General features: G+C 47.7%; 1 protein-coding gene across 3 annotated transcripts in view; it reads left to right on the top strand.

The window, feature by feature from the left end:
• LOC141101627 (ras-related protein Rab-7a-like) overlaps nt 1–21480 on the top strand; it is a 73811-nt gene that overhangs the window by 44708 nt on the left and 7623 nt on the right. For all 3 annotated transcript variants that reach the window (XM_073590810.1, XM_073590813.1, XM_073590814.1), the window contains exons 2-4: nt 5619–5684; nt 8318–8444; nt 14460–14678. In XM_073590810.1, coding sequence (XP_073446911.1) covers nt 5619–5684; nt 8318–8444; nt 14460–14678 — 412 coding nt within the window. The remainder of the gene's footprint in view (nt 1–5618; nt 5685–8317; nt 8445–14459; nt 14679–21480) is intronic.

The following is a 21480-nucleotide window of genomic DNA, read 5'->3' as shown; positions in this document are numbered from 1 at the left end:
GCAGAGTTGGGTATCGTTATGGGTCCTCCATATTATGGATTTACGGCAGTCCCTTTGGATTACTTTAATTTTTAGTAATAGGAGTGTAATTGCCAGGGATTGCTTTTTAGAACTAAATGACTTTTCTGCATGTGTTCTGTTTTTATTCTTTTGAGTAAGGATTTAGTAATGGGGTGTCTGACAGACACCTCTCCACTACTAACCCCAGGACTTAATGTCAGCTGTGATTTTTGACAAATCACAGCTGTCATCAAACCCATGTAATACACCAAATGCCACCGCATGAGCCTGGTAAAGTGTCAGAATTGGCTCATCTAATGTGATGTGCCAATTCTGGGGATTCTATTTGTGTTTTGGCTGGTTAAGGGCCATTAACCATGGATGATTCCAGCCTGATAAAGCAAACAGCTGCGGCTACTATTCAGTGCTGGCTTTAAAATATAGGGGAAACCCTCACGCCATTTATTTAATGCACGCTATTGCCTGGAAGCGCGTGCTGACTAAAACTGTCATCGTCGCCTGGTCTCATTGATCACAGGGAGACCAGGTCAGGATGATGACAGTTGTAGTCAGCGCCTGGGAAAAGTGCTAATTGTATTGCTTTTCCCTGCCTCCGGAACATTTCTTTCTGGTACGTGTCACACAGATGAGACAATGATGTCATACAGGTGCTTCTCACAAAATTAGAATATCATCAAAAAGTTAACTTATTTCAGTTCTTCAATACAAAAAGTGAAACTCATATAGTCATTACAAACAGAGTGATCTATTTCACGTGTTTATTTCTGTTAACGTTGATTATGGTTTGCAGCTAATGAAAACCCAAAAATCAGTAGCTCTGTAAATTAGAATACTTTATTACACCAGCTTGAAAAATTATTTTAAAATCTGAAATGTTGGCCTAATGTATGTTCAGCACTGCTGAAGTGTTGTGAAAGCCCAGGTTGCTTTGATAGCCACCTTCATCTTATCTGCATTGTTGGGTCTGGTGTCTATCATCTTCCTCCTGACAATACCCCATGTATTCTCTATGGGGTTAAGGTCAGACGAGTTTGCTGGTCGATCAAGCACAGTGATGCTGTTGTTTGTAAACCAGGTATTGGTACTTTTGTCAGTGTGGACAGGTGACAAGTCCTGCTGGAGAATTAAATTTCGATCTTCAAAAAGCTTGTCGGCAGAGGGAAGTTGCTCTAAAATTTCCTGGTAGACAGCTGCACTGACTTTGGTCTTGATAAACACAGTGGGCCTACACTAGCAGATGACATGGCTCCCCAAACCATTACTGATTGTGGAAATTTCACACTAGACTTCAAGCAGCTTGGATTGTGGCCTCTCCACTCTTCCTCCAAACTTTGGGAACTTGATTTCCTAATGAAATGCAGAATTTACTTTCATCTGAAAGCAACACCTTGGACCACTGAGCAACAGTCCAGTTCTTTTTCTCCTTGGCCCAGGTAAGGCGCTTAAAACGTTGTCTATTGGTCTTGAGTGGCTTGACACAAGGAATGCGACACTTGTAGCCCATGTCCTGGATACGTCTGTGTGTGTGGTGGCTCTTGAAGCAATGACTCCAGTGTGGCACCCCTGAGGGTTCAGTTGCCACAGAGGTACTGCACCTCATCCAGAGGTGTGGTATTCCACTGTCCGGTAAGGAGGGGGCACCACACAGTACTCGCACACTTGTATCCAACACCAGACCTTTCAGAGCTCAGGAGGAGCTAGGTAGAGGGTGTGGGTGGAGAAAGCAGCAGGGGGAGCTGAAGGAAGTGACAGAGGGAAAGGGAGCAGTTGGTGCTGGGGACTCGAGCAGTGAGGAGCTCAGCCCTGGACCAGCAGACAGCGGAAAAAGAGAAAGTAAAGAAAGAAGAACAGAAATATAAGCTTCAGTGGAAGAGAGAAAGAAGGGGGTCCTAGGGGCACGGGCAGTGAGGAATGCACCTGTGGGGCCTGCATCCATGCCGACCGTAGCTGGGTGGAGAGACCAGGTTGCAGTAGGGGACTGGCCCCTGACTAGTGGAGAAACTAAGGACTCACTGCAACCTCCAGTTATCTAGCTAACTGCATGTGCTGCCGCCACATGCAACACATTGGCTGAAAAGGCAGTCGGATAGGATCCAGGGGACCAAAAGCATGTCGCCCAACAAGATCCGCGGCTGCTGGCTTGGGACACTGTGTGAATGCGCAGGAGAGGTGGGAGCCAGCGCAGTGAGACGGCCAGGAAAGGAACATCTGAAGGGGGTTCTGACACTGAGTACCCTAAGTTACCTGAGAGCTGGCTGAACCACCGACCCTGAGGACACAGCACCCCGACTGGTGGTTGTAACATCAGAACTGTGTGTAAAACCTGTGAAGACTGCACACTGCTGTGTCCTCCTGTTTACTTGCTGCGCCAACTGCACAACAACCATCATTATCTTCACCCTTCACCATTCATCATCTACACCTTTAGCTTCCCTGGGACTAAGCTCTACCTGTGGAATGCTGTATTAACTCTGCTGCATCACCATTAGCCCCAGCGGTCTCTTTAAGCAGCGTCTGCTAACACCTATATTGCCGTGTACCACAGGTGGCGTCACTAATTACCTTTCATAAACTCTATCATCCCCTTATCATTTTCATTGGACACCCAGGGCCACAGACCGGGTCACTGCTGCTGTGACACATCCCCTTAAGAACTGGCCCGGTACCAAGTATTCCCACAGCCCAGCCCTGGTGGGTGCTCCACCAGCAGAAGTCCACTTTTTGTGACTCCCCCAAATTTTTGAATGGCGTTTTCTTAATTATCCTTTCAAGACTATTTTCCCAGTTGCTTGTGCACGTCTTCTCTACCACACTTTTTTTTTTTTTTTTTTTTTTTCCATTAATATCCTTGGATACAGCACTCTGTGAACAGCCAGCTTCTTTAGCGATGAAAGTTTGTGGTTTAACCTCCTTGTGGAGTGTGTCAATGACTGCTGACTTGAGAGACGTCCAGAAGGCAGTCTTCCCCATGATTGCGGTGCCTGCTGAAACAGACTTTTTAAACACTTAGGAAGCCTTTGCAGGTGTTCTTCGTTGTTCTAATTTCCTGAGATAATGACTTTTGGGTTTTCATTGGCTGTAAGCCATAATCAACATTAACAGACATAAACACTTGAAGTAGATCACTGTTTGTAATGACTCTTTTTGATATTCTAATTTTGTGAGAAGCATCTGTAAGTTTGCACATGTGTGGGACGTATTGACGTCTGCTGCCAGGAAAAAAACTGACCTGTCCACGTGTGGGTCACACGGGCCATGTGAAGACATGTGCGTGGCCCAATAGATATAAATGGGTGTAAGTGTCTCCATTTTATGTGAAAACTGTCACCACACATACTGAAGACACTGATGTGTGTGAAGGGGGCCTAAGGGTGTTCATTTGAGAGTAGAAAGGCTATAATCACATGAAGTATTTTTGTAGTGAAAAATGAGCCTAATCCTTCTCAAAAAGCAAAAATTTCCGCTTGAAAAACTAATGTTCAAATATCCAAACAGCGAAAAACTCTCCAAATCATCTCGGTGTCTGCAAATTGAGATTCTGGTTTTGGCTTTTGTCCGGAGTCATGTGCAGGGCCGGTTTTAGGCGAAGTGGGGCCCTAGGCAAAATTTAAAATGGGGCCCCAAATGCTAACATATTGCACATCACACAGAAGCATTTGGATTGGATTTACATGCGCTGAGTTCAGGCCACTAAACGAGTCTGACAATATTGAAGTCGTTCAACACTTGTTTCCCGGCCTCTTTCCACCGTCTGAGAAAGAATGATGGGGACAGAACAATCACTAATGGATCACTAACAGATCACCATACAGTATAATGTTATCAGCAGCACATCTACAGTTTACACCCCATAGTCCTCTATATAATATAATATGCCCCATAGTACCCCATGTAGTAAAATACACTCCTCCTCATAGCCCTCCATATATTAAAATACACTCAGTCCTCCATATAATATAATACACTCCTCATAGTCCTCCATATATTAAAATACACTGCTCAGTCCTCCATAGTGTAATGCACTACTCATAATGCTCCATATAGTATTACTGTATACACTGCCAGTCATTCATGTAGTACAATTCACTTCCCATAGTATAATGCACCCCATAGTTCTTCATATAGAATAATGTATTCCCCATAGTCCTCGATACAGTATAATGCAGCCCCACCATACAATATAATGTAACCCCCCATAGAATATAATGCAGCCCCCTCTTATAGTATAATGCAGCCACCCCACAGAATACAATGAAATCCCCTATAGAATATAATGCATCCCCCACTATAGTATAATGTAGTCCCTCCATAGAATACAATGTAGTCAACATATAGTATAATGTAGCCCCCCCATAGGATACAATGTAGCCTCATATAGTATAGTGCGGCCTCATCAGAGTATGATGCAATCACCCCCATATACTATAATTAATATAATACAGCCCCCCATAGAATATAATGCATAATGTACCCTCCCATGGTATATAGCACAGCCCCCCTCCCGAGAATGAGTACTGTCTGGACTATTGGGCCACTGTTAAATTAAAAAAAAAAAAAAAAAGCAAAAAAAAAAAAAACACAATCCTCACCTGTCCTTGTGCCTGCGCTGCTCCTGTCTCCTGCACTGCCTGGCACACAGTGAGTGCGCGATGACATCATCGTGCGCCCGCAGTGTCAGAGGCAGAGCGAGGAATGATGGGAGAGGGAGCATCTACTGACGCGCTCTACTCCATTATTGCTTCAACCTGTACTGGCGTCTGACGCCGGTATAGTTCAATGTGGCGGAGGGGGAGTCGGCGCTGGCGGCAGGCAGGCCCCCCTGCCTCACAGGGGCCCCATTGTGGCTGTGTGATGTGCCGCTAGCTGGGGGCCCCTGGGGGAGGGGCCCTAGGCAGCTGCCTGCCCCCAACGCCAGCCCTGGTCATGTGACAAGGCTCCTTTAAAGGATCGACATTGACTTTTAGGATTGCTACTTCCAATAGGTGGCACTAGAGTTCTAGTCCTCTTCCTCTCTGAAGAGACAATTTGCATTTTTCCCAGAGGAGCATTGCAGCTTTTAAGTTTCCTCATCTTGACATGCTTAACATGTCACTCTCCACAAGGAGAAACAATACTTCTTGGATCCAAATCCATCTCACAAACTTTGAGCTTCTGCTCTATAAACTCAGCAAGAAGACTCTGTGGGCACATAACCTAATGGTGATGCCTAGAAATTTATTAGTGCTGGGAGGACCCAGAAGCAAGACGCCTTGTGTCAAGGGACCCTTTCATCAAACAAGGGTTGTTCAATTTGTGCAGGATCTGTGGTTTTTGTTTTTAATCGTTTTATATCCAGGGATGTGGACCGTGTCCACTCTTGATGGCCTTCGAGATCACTTGGATATCAAACTGATTCAGAAGTTATAATCTTAACGTCCAGTTGTACGAGTGCGTTCACACTCCACAGGGATTGATTGCAGTCTCTTACCCTAGGATTATATAGCTGAGCATAGGAGCTGTAGACAGAAATCTATAGGCTAATGAATACACAATAGATTGCAGTAAAGTATGCAACTTAATTACATTTTTCTTTTTTTTTTTTCTTTTTATTCTGCCAGGTTTCAGCCTTGTTTTAGGATGTTTTCAAGACAACATATAAAACTGCTGTTAATTGGGAACGCGGGGTAAGTGAAGGCTGTAGATAAGTTAATGTAGACATAATTACCTTATCGCTCATAATACACTGTAGCGAGAGGTAACTAAAGATTTTTTAGGGTCGGTATGGGGGGTAGCTGATTGACGACCATCTTTTTAGTTTTTGGGTACTGCATTTCTCCATTCTAGAGAATAGTGGGGAGCCCCACATCTCAGACCCTCTAATCGTCATGGTAAGGACTTGTCCTAGCACTTAAAGACACAGGATACTAATCTCTTCTTGGCATAAGGCATCAATATTAGATCAGTGGTCCAGCTCATGACACCTCTACCTATCAGCTGACATATGAGAGAACATGTAATACCATTTATGACCCCTCCACAATGTACAGCACTTTACCACTGCTAGTCTGATGCAACCCCTCCATTAAAATATCTCTTCCCATCAAAATTTTTCTCCTCTGTAATATATTGCAATCATATTATATAACTGTGTACACTTGTAGGAGGGTGGACTGATATGTGGACCTGTCTGATGGAAGAAAGGTAAAATGTGCTGTGTAGAATGCTTTATTATAACTTGTGTATGGGGAAAACATCAAGAATTAGAGACCGTGTAGTACTGAGTTTTGGCCACTAGAGAGACACAAGACAGTGAGTAAAGGACCTAACGGCAGCTGAAGCTAGGAAACGCAGAGTCATGGTGGGCGGAGTTACACCGACTAAGAAGGGGGATTCCACAGAGAGGGAATAAAAGGAGTGAGGGTCCCGGGGAGGAACAGAACAGCGGAGGACAGCAGAAGACAGATATTCGGGGGGTGGCCCTGACAGGTCAGCTGCACCGAGAGGATGCCTGGGGGTACCGGATGGACTCGACGAGGGGAAGCGCTGTGGCCCTAACGGCAGCCACAGTGAAAAAATCTGGAGAGCCGTCGCAGACAGGAGGAGGCAGTGACAGGTACCCAGGCCAGCATGCAGGAGCAGTCGTATTGCTGTGGATGTCGGACAAGACAATCAATAAAAAGACCTGATTGAACGTTCATCTGTTTCTGGCTCCAGTTTGTTTCGCTGCCGAAAAGGACCCCCCCCCCCAGTCGGTACACGATCCTACATACTTACAATTGCTCATTTTGCCTTTCTACACAGATAATTCTGGTTTCCATGAGGCCTATGACATCATGAGATTAACAACTGACTAGCTGAATCCTTCTTAATTCTATGTAGAAACGGGAAGTCAATTTTCCTGCATGACTCATAAGACCCTGCTTGGGGAGAAGAACTGGGTCAGGTTGAAGAGGGGGGGGGGGATGAGTCATGTACAGGAAAAAATGACTTCCTATTTCTAAATAGAAAAGAATTAGCTGGGTAGAATGGCAAAATCAGCAATTGTAAGTGCACAGTATGACGACTGCAATACAATTTTGATGGGAGTTCTTCTTAAAATGGATTCGAACAACTCGCTGACATCAATGACCTGTCCTAAAGAGTGTGTGTGGTGAGAATAACCCTTTAAGAGTGCCATTTGGCTTCCTGTTTGCCAGGGCTGAGTGGCTGTACATTCCTGAATATTGACAATTCGGACAAGCATGGTTGTGGGCTTGTCTCAAACTGTGCGCTTTTCAATGCTGCAAGCTAATTTAGATTGAGTGCAGGAACAATGGAACTGCTGCAGAGTAAGCAAGCATGCACTCCTTGCCTAGTATACTGGCCATCACTGATGGCCTGCAAAGGTGGCCGGGAACCAAGTCACCAGTACTAAACAATAGTTAGTCCCTCCTTTCATGATACTAAAGAACTTTATTTAAAAGGAATCTGTCACCTATTTTTTTCGCGTATAAGCTGCGGCCAACGCCAGGCATTAGGGGCTTATCTACAGCATTCTGTAATGCTGAAGCTAAGCCCCTGATGTAACCTGAAACCAGGCCAGAGAGGTCCGGTGCCTGCGCACTGCAGTACTCTGCTCTGCCCTCAACAGGGCAGAGCAGTACATCTGCGCTGGAGCCGCGACGGGAAGCAAAGAGGATGTCATCGCTAGAAGATGGGAGGTGCCGGACCCGGACATCAATTGGACCGGACCGCCCCTGGGTGAGTATAATATAACTCTTTTTTTCTTATATTATACTCACCCATGGGCGGTCCGGGACCGATTGGTGTCTGGATCCGGCGCCTCCCATCTTCTAGCAATGACGTCCTCTTCTTTGCTTCCCGTCGCAGCTCCGGCGCAGGTGTACTGCTCTGCCCTGTTGAGGGCAGAGTACTGCAGTGCGCAGGCGTCTCAGACCTGGTTTCAAGTTACATTGGGGGCCTATCTACAGCATTACAGAATGCTGTAGATAAGCCACTGATGGCGGTGGCCGCATCTTATATGCCAAAAAATAGGTGACAGATTCCCTTTAATAAGGGGTAAGTTGCAAATTGCAAAGGTGGTGTTTTTTGTTTTGTTTTTTTGTTTTTTTTCATTGACTTTCTTCATTTTACTTTTTTGGGTTGTATGTGTAATTGCAACATTCCTAGGAGTCCCAGTTTAAAAAGGAAAATGGCCCCGTGTGGTGTCACAAGTCCCTTCTAGAGCTGCTAGTAAAGTTACACCACTTGGTCATTATCAGGATAAAGCCTTGTGACATAAGACAATTGTGTATTTGCTTATATTCTTTATCTGCAGTGTGGGGAAATCGGCGCTAATGAACCAATATGTCAATAATCGATTTACCAACTACTACAGAGCAACGATAGGAGCCGACTTTTTCACTAAAGAACTGCGAGTGGATGAAAAACTGGTCACTGTACAGGTAAAGCTAGCCACACAACCTCAATATCTCGGCAGTATCTTTACTGACTACATGCACACCTTTGGTGGAGACTTCTCACTTGCTAGAAAGAGGTTTGGGCAATGAAATCCAACATGATTGATCCTCCTTTGCCCTGATATAATCTGTCAGGGCGAAGTCGGTCAAGGCTTAAATTCTGGACATGGGGATCTCCGGTGATTCAGAGAAGACATAGTTTAGTGATTCAGCTGGAGACCAGGGCCGTCCCCAGTTGGCTTCTTCACCATGTCTCTACTGGTGCTTGACGGGTCTAGCCATAAGTTCACCCATGGAAATCATCTAGAGGCACAGGACTTGTCTTATCTCTGCCTATGGTGCCATGCAGGTTCCCGTAAAGTCAACCGGTATCTGCTAGGGTGATGGCGCTGCCATAATGATTCTCTATTTTACTCTTCGCCACGACAGCACCCACTGGAGGTATCGGATCCGCCCATTTGGAACAGGAAACCCTACAGGAAAGATAAAAGGGGCGGTCCGCCTTTCCTCAGTTTTGGTTTCCTGTTCCAAATGGAGCAGGATCTTACCTGGGCCATGCATCCGCCTGTGCGGTCTCCTCGGGAACGGCAGGGGCTGCGGTCCGGAAGCAGCGTCGGGGGACATTCCGTCTGACGGCTCCCCCCTCGTCTGGTGGCATAGCGGTAATGACCGGTCTTACCAGGGAGCGGGCCGGTCCGGCATCCGGAGGATCCCCCCCCCCCCATCGGTGGGGATATAGCGTGGGAGGTGAGACCATGAGCGCGCGAACCGCGCGTGTGAGTAGCGGTGGCGCAGGAGCCGGCCGGCGCCCGACGCTCCTATACCCCGGAAGTAATGGTTGAACTTCCGGGGTAGGATGGCGATGACGCGGCGCATGCGCCCTGTGACAGGGCGACTTCCGGGGGCACGACAAGAGTAAAGATAAAACAGCGCTGCAACGTTGGAACCATGTCGTCCCCCGCAGAGTCGCAGACCCCAGCAGGGGATTCAGCTGGGGGCAACTCCACCAGGGACCGCAGCGCCAGGACAGAGACTGCCCGCAGGAGCGAGGCAGCAGAAACCCGATCCAGACCGTCTCAGCCATCCGACCCGGTATTAAGCTTCACTGGGTGAGTGTGCAAAGTATATACTCTACCTATTAAGCTAACCTCCTCCCCTCCCCTCCCCCCCCCCCCTCTCTTTACCTTTTGACCTCCCACTTCAGTCAAAGAAAAAAGAAAAAACTAAACATAAAGAATGCGCATTATGTTCAGAGCCTCTCCCTGACTCCTACCCCAAAAAACTCTGCAAACAATGCATGAAAGAGACCAGGCAGGGGTCGACGATATCTTCTAAAGATATCCGAGCCATAATTAGGGAGGAAATACAAGCCATCAACCGCGCCAGCACTCCCTCAGAGTCCAGTCATAAGAAACAGGTCATTGTTAGCTCAGAGTCAGAGGAAGAACAGGAGTTAAACTCAGGCTCCGCATTCACGTCCTCATCGTCATCCTCGGAGATGGAAGGACGCGCATGTTTTCCACTGGACAGCGTAGATAACCTAGTAAAAGCGGTTAGAAATACTATGGGGTGTGAAGAGGAAAGGGGAGCCCAAACCGCGCAGGACACTATGTTTGCGGGATTGGCAGAAAAAAAGAGGAGATCATTTCCGGTGATACCGGCAATTAAGGACCTCATCAAAAGAGAGTGGGAAAAACACGACCAGAGGGGTTTTCTCCCATCAGCTTCAAAACGGAAGTACCCGTTCACTGATGAAGATCTATTAAAATGGACTAAAATACCAAAGGTGGATGCCGTCATATCCTCCACTTCCAAACAGACCTCGATCCCGGTCGAGGACGCAGGATTGTTAGCAGACCCATTAGACCGAAAGGCAGAATCTTCGCTCAAAAGGTCCTGGGAATCCACCACCGGGGTATTCAAACCCGCAATAGCCAGCACATGTACTGCTAGATCAATGCTGGTATGGCTAGATCAATTAGACCAGCAGATTGAGCAAAGAGTGTCAAGGGAGAAACTGTGTACAGCCATCCCGTTGATAAGAGGTGCAGCTGCCTTTATGGCAGACACTTCAGCGGACACCCTAAGACTGGCAGCGAGGTCGGCAGCCCTGGTGAATAACGCCAGACGCGCGCTGTGGATAAAGAGCTGGAAAGGGGACGCACAATCAAAATCCAAAATTAGTGCAACCCCATGCGAGGGTGAGTTCCTCTTCGGGAAAGCCTTAGACGAAATTCTCGCCAAGGCAAAAGAGAGGAAAAAGGCCTTCAGTGATTCTCCCATTCCGTTTTATAGGAAAACCTTTAAGAGACGGCCATTAGGCAGAAGAAGACAATCGGACAGAACGAATAGATGGGCCACGAAAGACGAAAAGCAGAAGGGTACCATCTTCAGAGGGCCAACATATAGGAGAGATAAAAATTAAGAGTTTAGACCCACCAGTTGGGGGTAGATTAAAAATTTTTTTTACCAAGTGGTAACAAATTACGTTAAACCCATGGATTTTGAACATAATCAAGGAAGGAATAAAGATTGAATTCCTTCGGATCCCTTATGAGTTCTTTGTTATAACTCGCCTTAATTCCTCACTTCAGCAAAAGGCTCTCGAAGACGAGATTCGAGTCCTACTAGCTAAAAAAGTTTTAGTTGACGTCCCTGAGGAACAACAGGGTAGAGGCTTTTACTCTCCCCTGTTTTTGGTGCCTAAACCAGACGGTACGTTTAGAACCATTATTAATTTAAAGAAGCTTAATTCATTTATAAAAAATTATAACTTCAAAATGGAATCAATTAGATCCACTATAAAGCTTCTTTTCCCAAATTGCGTAATGGCAGGGATTGATTTAAAAGATGCTTATTATCATCTCCCTATTCACAACAGATTCCAGAAATACCTAAGAGTAGCAGTGGAAGTCGAGGGCAGGATTCGTCATTTCCAATACGCGGCCATGCCCTTCGGGCTTTCCACGGCACCAAGAATATTTACCAAGGTGATGGCAGAAGTGATGGCCTACCTTCGCCAAAAGGACACACTAATCGTGCCATATTTAGACGACTTCCTAATAATTGGGAATTCAGTCAAACAATGTACTGAACGCGTGACTGACGCAATCTCCTCTTTTCAGAGCCTTGGCTGGATCATCAATATCCAAAAGTCCAGACTCGATCCGCAATCTCTCCAGACATTTCTAGGATTTCAACTAGATTCCTTGACCCAGAGATGTCTACTACCTCAGGTAAAAATCACCCTCACAAAACAAAATACAAGCAGCTATAGATAAACCACGTGTATCCTTGAGGAGCAATGTCACTATTAGGATCACTAAATTCTTGCAGTCCGGTGGGCCCAGTACCATGTCCGTACGCTACAACACCAGATCCTCCAGGAGGATAAGCGACATAGTGGTCATTTACAGAGCAAAATAACCCTGTCACAAGAAGTCTTGACTTCCCTAAAGTGGTGGTTAGATGATGACCATTTATGTTCAGGAGTTCCATGGGTTATAGTTCCATCCTGTATCGTAACCACCGATGCCAGTCCCCAGGGCTGGGGAGCCCACATGGAGAATGGGTTTCATCAGGGAAGGTGGAGTAGAGAGGAATGCGAGTACTCATCTAATTTAAAAGAACTGACTGCAGTGTTCTATGCTCTATACAACTTCCTTCCGCAGCTCCAACAGAAGCATGTAAGGATCCTATCGGACAACACCACCACAGTGGCCTATATAAACAGACAAGGAGGAACTCGATCAGAGACTCTGATGTCTTCAGCGGCAAGAATTTTAAACTTAGCAGAAAACTATTTTTTGTCCCTCTCGGCCCTTCATATCAGAGGCGAGAGCAATCAAAAGGCAGACTTCCTAAGCCGACACACTCTACGACAAGGAGAGTGGTGCCTCAATCGGAAGGTCTTCAGGGACATAGTAGCCTTATGGGGACAACCCGAGGTGGACCTTTTCGCCACAAAGGAGAACAGGCAGATAAAAACATTTGCCTCCCTATCTCCGTCAGATCACCCAGACATACTAGACGCCTTTCTAGCTCCTTGGAATTTCAACCTGGCGTATGCGTTCCCTCCATTGATCCTCCTACCTCAAGTAATTCGGAAGATCAGAGACGACAAAGCAAGAATAATCTTAATAGCACCGTTCTGGCCAAAAAGACCGTGGTTTTCGTGGCTGCAGATTATGTCAATAACAGATCCTTGGGTCCTTCCTTCGACTCCCAAACTACTCTCCCAAGGCCCCTTTTTCCACCCTCAAGTGCTCAGCTTGCACTTGACGGCGTGGAATTTGAGAGGCAGTTATTGAGGACAAGAGGATTCTCGGAGTCTTTAATTACTACACTACTACAAAGTAGAAAACAGTCCACAACCCAAATTTACACTAGAATATGGAAAAAATTTCTTCAATTCCATACAGTACCTCATACAGCAGAAGTTCCGATAATTCCAATCTTGGAATTTCTGCAGAAGGGGAAAGACTTAGGCTTAGCAGTAAATACACTAAGAGTACAAATATCGGCATTAGGAGCACTATATGGCCATAATATAGCAGGCAACAAGTGGATAACTCGATTCATTACAGCATGTGAACGAATAGCTCCAATCCACATACCCTCCGTCCCTACATGGGATCTAAATCTGGTCTTAGACGCCCTAACGGTAGACCCCTTTGAGCCGATCGACACAATACCCTTCAAATACTTAGCACTTAAAATGGCCCTCTTAGTATCACTGACCTCAGCTAGAAGAGTGGGTGATATCCAGGCCTTGTCAATAGATCCACCTTTTTTCCAAGAATACCAAGACAGATTGGTATTAAAACCAGACCCTGCCTACCTGCCAAAAGTGGCAACAAAATACCATAGATCTCAGGAGATACTACTCCCAACCTTCTATAAAAATCCCTCTACTCCGGAAGAGCAGAAGTTCCATACTCTGGACGTCAAAAGAACTGTCCTAAAATGTATTGAGAGGTCCAACAGTTGGAGGCAGAGTAGGGCCCTATTTGTTTCATTTCAGGGCTGTAAGAGGGGGTATGGAGTCACGAAGAGCACCATTTCCCGGTGGATCAGAGAGGCCATTCGTTTAGCCTACTCCGCAAAAAACGAAGATCCTCCAGGGAACATCAGGGCGCATTCCACCAGGGCAATGGCAACCTCTTGGGCGGAAAAGGGAGATGTTCCGATTGAAACTATATGTAAGGCGGCAGTTTGGTCATCCCCTTCTACCTTCTATAACCACTACAGACTTGATCTTTCATCAACCTCTGACTTAAGCTTTGGCAGGACTATCCTTGGCACGGTGGTCCCACCCAGGTGATGGTGTCTGGAATCTCTCCAGTGGGTGCTGTCGTGGCGAAGAGTAAAAAGCCGGATTACTTACCGGTAATGCTCTTTTAATGAGTCCACGACAGCACCCGCTCACTTCCCCCCCCTAAGGATATCAATAGTTAAAGTATATTAACCAAATAATGGATAAGAAAGATGTGAAAATAAGAGAACATTGCCTAATCCTTGGCGGTCCTTCTGGTACTCTGAAACGTAAAACTGAGGAGGAAAGGCGGACCGCCCCTTTTATCTTTCCTGTAGGGTTTCCTGTTCCAAATGGGCGGATCCGATACCTCCAGTGGGTGCTGTCGTGGACTCATTAAAAGAGCATTACCGGTAAGTAATCCGGCTTTTTGGCTAATAGAGAAGGATCTCCGGCAGGTCACCCCTTCTCTAATTTTAGAGAATGTGTAATGGGGTTATGCTAATAGCATTTTTATTTTTAAGGAGGATCACCAGGAAATGGACAGCATGTGATATTTTAGTTTTTCTTTTTTTCAGTCAAGATGGGGTGCAGAGTGTATATTTAATGAGGAAAAAAATAACTTTTTTTGAATTTACCAAATGGCTGCAATGAAACAAAAAGTGAAAAATTTAAAGGGGTCTGAATACTTTCTGTACCCACTGTAAGTTTTAGTACAGAAATGATAAACTTTCTCTCTTTCCTAGATCTGGGATACAGCAGGCACGGAGCGCTTCCAGTCCTTAGGCGCTGCACTATACCGGGGAACAGATTGCTGCTTGCTAGTTTTTGATGTTACTTCCCCAAACTCATTCCAAGCTCTGGATACCTGGCAGAAGGAATTTCTGGTACAAGCTGACCCTCCGTCACCAGAACAATTTCCTTTTGTGGTCATTGCAAACAAATCGGACCTAGAGGAACGTCAGGTCAGTACATATTCTGCTCCACAACATTCGCTTCCATTTAATTTATTCTTTCACAGCTGGTGAGATTGATCCATATATTATATTTTATGCACCCATGTTCCTGAAACCTGTTTTTCTAGTGATGAGCAAACATGCTCTCGTAAGGTGTTATCTGAGCATGCTTGTGTGCTAACCAAGTGTCTTCGGTGTGCTCGAATATGTTACGAGTCCCTGCTGCTGCCTGTCTCTCAGCTGTTCGACAGTCGCAACACATGCAGGGATTGCCTGTTGGTTAGCCAATCCATACTTATGTTGCACCTGTCGAACAGCTGCGAGACAATCAGCCTTGGGGAATCAAACTTTTTTTGCACAACTGTTTTATTTAGGTAAGGTCTTTCCCTTTGAGAATATCTGTTTAATTTTTTCTTCCTATTTAGTATTCTCGGTGTAAATGTTCTACAGTGAATGCTGCTGCCGCCGCATATGTCGTTGCAAAGAAAGTGCATGGAAGCCACAAATTTCACCCTTTGCGGCTTATCAATTTATGTTGCGTGCATTATCGATATCAAGCTCTTGAAAACTTATGCAGAGAATTTTATTTATTTATTTATTTTCTCTTGCAGTGTGAGAGATTTCTTAAAATTTCATGCACCTGTAAAGCACGACACATTTTCCTAAAGCAAGTATGCTGTCAAATCTGCTGCATTTTTTGCTAGGTGGTAAATTGGCTTTTAAGCTTTTATTTGATACAATTGTCTCTGTATTACAAAGAAAATTTATAAATATGTGAGACTATGTGGCTTGGTAACACTTTCCGCTTCACTGCCCTGTGTGTGGCTATAAGACAACTGGCTATAGCAGCGCTTCTTAGTTGGACAAATATCGCTGAGCTCCAGCCCTTGGTTAATGGGCATGATTTTAGTTGCTTAACAGAAGTGATGAGCGGGACCGTGTGTGGTGGTTTTTTTTTTTTGTTTTTTTTTGTTCTCTGCAGAATTTCTAAATTTCTTGTTTCTCAATTATGCACAAAGTCTTACAGACTAGCAAATGGCAAGGGGAACTAGTTTTAAAGACTCATTTATCGTCACAATTATAATTGCTGACCACAAAAAGTGTCTCTCTGAACTAGTTTTGTGCACCTGTCTCCCGAAATGCTTCACTGGCAACTTTCCATACAAATCATCAATGTTTGCATTAACGTTGCACAATGGCTACGTGGCACATATACACTGTCTACAGGAGCTTGAATAAATATTGGGTGTTGGGCTAGTTGCCTGTGCACTTGGTTAGCATTGGAGCTTGTCTTGGCCTGTAATGTTTCCATTGGTCACCATTAACTAGATGGAGGCTAAAAGTGTGTTCTTTCTGCTTCCATCTGGCCAATTGTTTTACCCTATAGGAAAAGTGTAGCAGACTACCTATCCTGTACAGAGGGCCCCTGCAAAGAAATGTATTTCATGCAATATATGTTTCTTTAAAAGGAGTATTAATGGTGGCTGGATGGCTTGGCAGCCATCCTGACCAGGGGTGGATTAAGGGTAGCCAGGGCCCGGGGCAGTTCAGACTCTGTGGGCCCCCCTCGTCACGTGACGGGGGTCACGAATCGTAGAGCCACACTCTACATAGAGAATAATGGAGCCTCCAGCACTGACCTCCACCCGCAGAGCCGTACTCCACATAGAGAATAATGGAGCCTCCAGCACCGACCTCCACCCGCAGAGCCCCACTCCACATAGAGAATAATGGAGCCTCCAGCACCGACCTCCACCCGCACTCCACATAGAGAATAATGGGGCCTCCAGCACCGACCTCCACCCGCAGAGCCGCACTCCACATAGAGAATAATGGAGCCTCCAGCACCGACCTCCACCCGCAGAGCAGCACTCCACATAGAGAATAATGGAGCCTCCAGCACCGACCTCCACCCGCAGAGCCACACTCCACATAGAGAATAATGGAGCCTCCAGCACCGACCTCCACCCGCAGAGCCGCACTCCACATAGAGAATAATGGAGCCTCCAGCACCGACCTCCACCCGCAGAGCCGCACTCCACATAGAGAATAATGGAGCCTCCAGCACCGACCTCCACCCGCAGAGCCACACTCCACATAGAGAATAATGGAGCCTCCAGCACCGACCTCCACCCGCACTCCACATAGAGAATAATGGGGCCTCCAGCACCGACCTCCACCCGCAGAGCCGCACTCCACATAGAGAATAATGGAGCCTCCAGCACCGACCTCCACCCGCAGAGCCGCACTCCACATAGAGAATAATGGGGCCTCCAGCACCGACCTCCACCCGCACTCCACATAGAGAATAATGGAGCCTCCAGCACCGACCTCCACCCGCAGAGCCACACTCCACATAGAGAATAATGGAGCCTCCAGCACCGACCTCCACCCGCAGAGCCACACTCCACATAGAGAATAATGGAGCCTCCAGCACCGACCTCCACCCGCAGAGCCGCACTCCACATAGAGAATAATGGAGCCTCCAGCACCGACCTCCACCCACAGAGCCGCACTCCACATAGAGAATAATGGAGCCTCCAGCACCGACCTCCACCCGCACTCCACATAGAGAATAATGGGGCCTCCAGCACCGACCTCCACCCGCAGAGCCGCACTCCACATAGAGAATAATGGAGCCTCCACCCGCAGAGCTGCACTCCACATAGAGAATAATGGGGCCTCCAGCACCGACCTCCACCCGCACTCCACATAGAGAATAATGGAGCCTCCAGCACCGACCTCCACCCGCAGAGCAGCACTCCACATAGAGAATAATGGAGCCTCCAGCACCGACCTCCACCCGCAGAGCCACACTCCACATAGAGAATAATGGAGCCTCCAGCACCGACCTCCACCCGCAGAGCCGCACTCCACATAGAGAATAATGGAGCCTCCAGCACCGACCTCCACCCGCAGAGCCGCACTCCACATAGAGAATAATGGAGCCTCCAGCACCGACCTCCACCCGCAGTGCCACACTCCACATAGAGAATAATGGAGCCTCCAGCACCTACCTCCACCCGCAGAGCCGCACTCCACATAGAGAATAATGGAGCCTCCAGCACCGACCTCCACCCGCAGAGCCGCACTCCACATAGAGAATAATGGAGCCTCCAGCACCGACCTCCACCCGCAGAGCAGCACTCCACATAGAGAATAATGGAGCCTCCAGCACCGACCTCCACCCGCAGAGCCGCACTCCACATAGAGAATAATGGGGCTTCCAGCACCGACCTCCACCCGCAGAGCCGCACTCCACATAGAGAATAATGGAGCCTCCAGCACCGACCTCCACCCGCACTCCACATAGAGAATAATGGGGCCTCCAGCACCGACCTCCACCCGCTGAGCCGCACTCCACATACATGGCTGCTCTCAGTGCTCAGTGCTGTGCGCACAGGACCTGTGATAAGGTCACAGGAGGGGAGGAGACAGGGGTCACATGATCGGGGGCCCTGACACCTTCCCTCCTGTGATCTCATCACAAGCCTTTGCACGCTACCAGCATCAGCGTTCACGCTACTTGTAGATGCTGCTGGTAGCAGAGCACATAATGCCGCCCCCACGGTCACTCACTTTTAGGTGGGGAGAAGATGGAGTGCCATTGCAGCAGCCAGCAGGAATGTGGTGGGGGCCCCCTTAGAAGCTCTTGTGGTGGGGGCCCCGGGGCTGAAGCCCCGCCTGCCCTGCCTATAATCCGGCCCTGCGCGGTGGCAGATTATAATGGGGCAATTTACTGGCCTGGGCTGTGGGCCCCTTAACCCCACTGGGCCCGGGGCAACTGCCCAAATTGACCTCATTATAATCCGCCACTGATCCTGACTGTGTCCACTGTTGGGCACATTACACACAGGACTTTGCACTCTATGATGGCCATCGGACAGGTCCTTGAGGGGAGTTGTGTATCAAGGTTGGTAGCTTCGGTAATGTGCGCTCAGAAAGCATGCTCTAGCACATATAGTGCTGAGAGTTATTTGGCCATTCCAGGGTCGGGTTTTATGAGCAGTCAAAAAACATGGGTGGAGATGACTGCTCACATATCCCCACCCTGGAGGTCTGGTTGGGCAGATAAAATGGAGACTGAGAGTCTGGTTCTGGAGATGTGTGGTGGTCTGTGCTAAGGCCTAAAGAACCAAAGGAATGCAATCTGAATATCTGATGCAAATCGTGCATTTGAGGGAAAAATTGAACATGTGCATGGCGCCATAGAATAACATTGGTCTGAGTGCCTGGTTTAGATTTATATTCCAAGTCATGTGGCAAGGTTTGCTAAAGAGCCAATATTGACTTCTAGGATTACAACCCCCAGTGGTGGCACTAGAGTTCTTGTCCACCTAATCTGTGAAGACTGCATGGCCTAGAAGTCTCGATATGCCAGCTTGGCACGGTCTGAAAGGAGAAACATTCCCACTTAAAATGTAGTGAGTCTAACCTGTAGGCCACTTTTTCTTTGCACCTCGGCCTAACATGATGTCCTCATTGCATCACAACACCTCTAAGACCTCTGGCCAGGCCAAAATGCCATTGTGGCTTTCGTCTAGTGGCCAATAGACCGGTTACTCTGAATCGATTCACATCATCTCTACTGAATACTATTATTTATCAGTGCGCCCGCCGAGATTTGCTGGTTGGCAGATTTCATTCATTCATTCATTCATTCATTCAAAGTACATTTTGATCACTGTGATAAACACTATCACAGTGATCAAAATAAAAAAATAGTAAACCCCTTCCTTTTATCACCCCCTTAGTTAGGGAAATAAAGAAAATATATTTATTTTCATTTTTCCATTAGGGTTGGAATTTGGGTTAGGATTAGTGTTGGGATTAGGGTTAGTGTTGGGATTAGGGTTAAGGGTGTTGTCATGATCCATGCTGGATCATGACTGATATAAAGCACAGGTAACTTTTTTTTTTTTTTTCCCCCTAAGCTGTGCTTAAGGTGTTTTTGCCCGGTAGCCATTAGGATTATTGCACTGTGGTGTCGTTTGTTCTAAGTTTGCCCCCGGTGGTGGTGAGCATCATTGCACTCTAGTTTATTTTGTTTAGTGCACATGATATTAATGCAGGTGTGATTGCTGGCTCTGCTATAAGAGTCACAGGTGTTGCAATCAGAGTGGGTGATAGTGTTCATTTCAACCATCCTTGGTGGAGGAAGGATCTAGAGAGAGGTCCTGGCAGCTCAGTCAGAGCCCTGGTGTGAAAGGAGTCATAGGGGATTTCCTGGTAGCTCTGACAGAGCTTGGTGGCAGCGATTCAGGAGGAGAGCTGCATGCTGGTGGTGGACTCTGTTGCCAGGAGCTAGTGCAACAGAGTAAAGCTAAGTTGTGTTTCCCCGTTTGTGTTTTCTCCTTAGTATGTATTAGTACAGCGGTGGGGCCAGTGCCTGCGCCACCCAGCTCCACAGCAAGGGGTAGGTGTAGGGTGTGCTAGGGCGACAGGTTCGTGATCGGCGCCTGGTGCGGAACCGGCATAGGGACCGTTAGGAGCGTTAGGGACACTGACTCAGGGGAGTGCAGGAGGTCTCCACGTCCCCTTTCCCTATCGCAGGCCCCACCGTTGTAACTGTTTCCCTACCCCTTGTTTTAGTTACCGGCCTGTGAGCCGTGTCACACAGGACAGTATCACATGCCGCATCCTGTTTTAGTTACCGGCCTGCGAGCTGTGTCACACAGGACGGGTCCACGTGACAGGTGTGTTGGGGTTAGGGTTGGAGCTAGAATTGAGGGGTTTCCACTATTTAGGCACATCAGGGGGTCTCCAAACGTGACATGGCACCACCATTGATTCCAGCCAAGTTTGTGTTCAAAAAGTCAAATGGTGCGCCCTCCCTTCCGAGCCCAGACGTGTGCCCAAACAGTGGTTTACCCCCACATATGGAGTATGGGCGTACTCGGGACAGATTGCACAACAACTTTGGGGGTCTAATTTCTTCTGTTACCCTTGTGAAAATAAAAATTTGGGGGCGAAAAAATTCATTTTTTTTATTCTTCGCCACGACAGCACCCACTGGAGGTATCGGATCTGCCCCATCTGGAACAGAAAACCCTACAGAAAGATAAAAAAGGGGCGGTCCGCCTCTCCTCAGTTTTGGTTTCCTGTTCCCAGGGAACCTCAGGACGATCCTTCAGAAAGAACATACCTGGGCCAGATGCATGCCGCCTGCGCAATGTCCTTGAGAACGGCAGGGGCTGCGGTCCGGAAGCAGCATCGGGGGAGACTCCGTTAGACGACTCCCCCCTCGTCTGACAGCTGGAGGTGATGACCGGGTCCGGGAGGGGCCGCCCGGTCTCACCTAGGAGCGCGCCAGGGGGCACCAAGCGGGAGCCACCGCTGTGGACGGTGAGTGCGCCAGTGGCGCGAAGAAGGGGGGGGAAGTGAAGCGGCGGCAGCGTGGGGAGAGACGCGGGCAGCATACAAAAGTGGTAGCCGGCCGGCGCAGAGGCTCCTATGCCGTGGAAGTAATGAGTGAACTGCCGGGGGAAAGGATGGCTGAGCAGCGCGACGGCGCATGCGCGGGAACCCGTGGAGGAGGAGCGACTTCCGGGACGCAAAAAAGAGACGAGATGTCGTCCCCAGCGGAAGTGCACACTCCAGCAGGAGACTCTGCGGGGGGCAGCTCCTCCAGGAACTGCACTACCAGGACAGACACCGCCCGCAGGAGCGAGGTGGGAGAGTCAAGACCTAGGACAAGATCTCAGCCATCCGATCTGGTAAAAAATGCTCCACTGGGTGAGTGTGATATATATATTATACACTTTGCCTATTAAGTTGACCTCTCCTCTCTCTCCCCCCTCCTCCCTTCGCC

This window comes from Dendrobates tinctorius, unplaced genomic scaffold (genome assembly GCF_039654945.1).
Source record: "Dendrobates tinctorius isolate UK_male_01 unplaced genomic scaffold, ASM3965494v1 ptg000120l, whole genome shotgun sequence".
NCBI lineage: Eukaryota > Metazoa > Chordata > Amphibia > Anura > Dendrobatidae > Dendrobates > Dendrobates tinctorius.
This window is presented reverse-complemented; position numbering and strand designations above follow the sequence as displayed.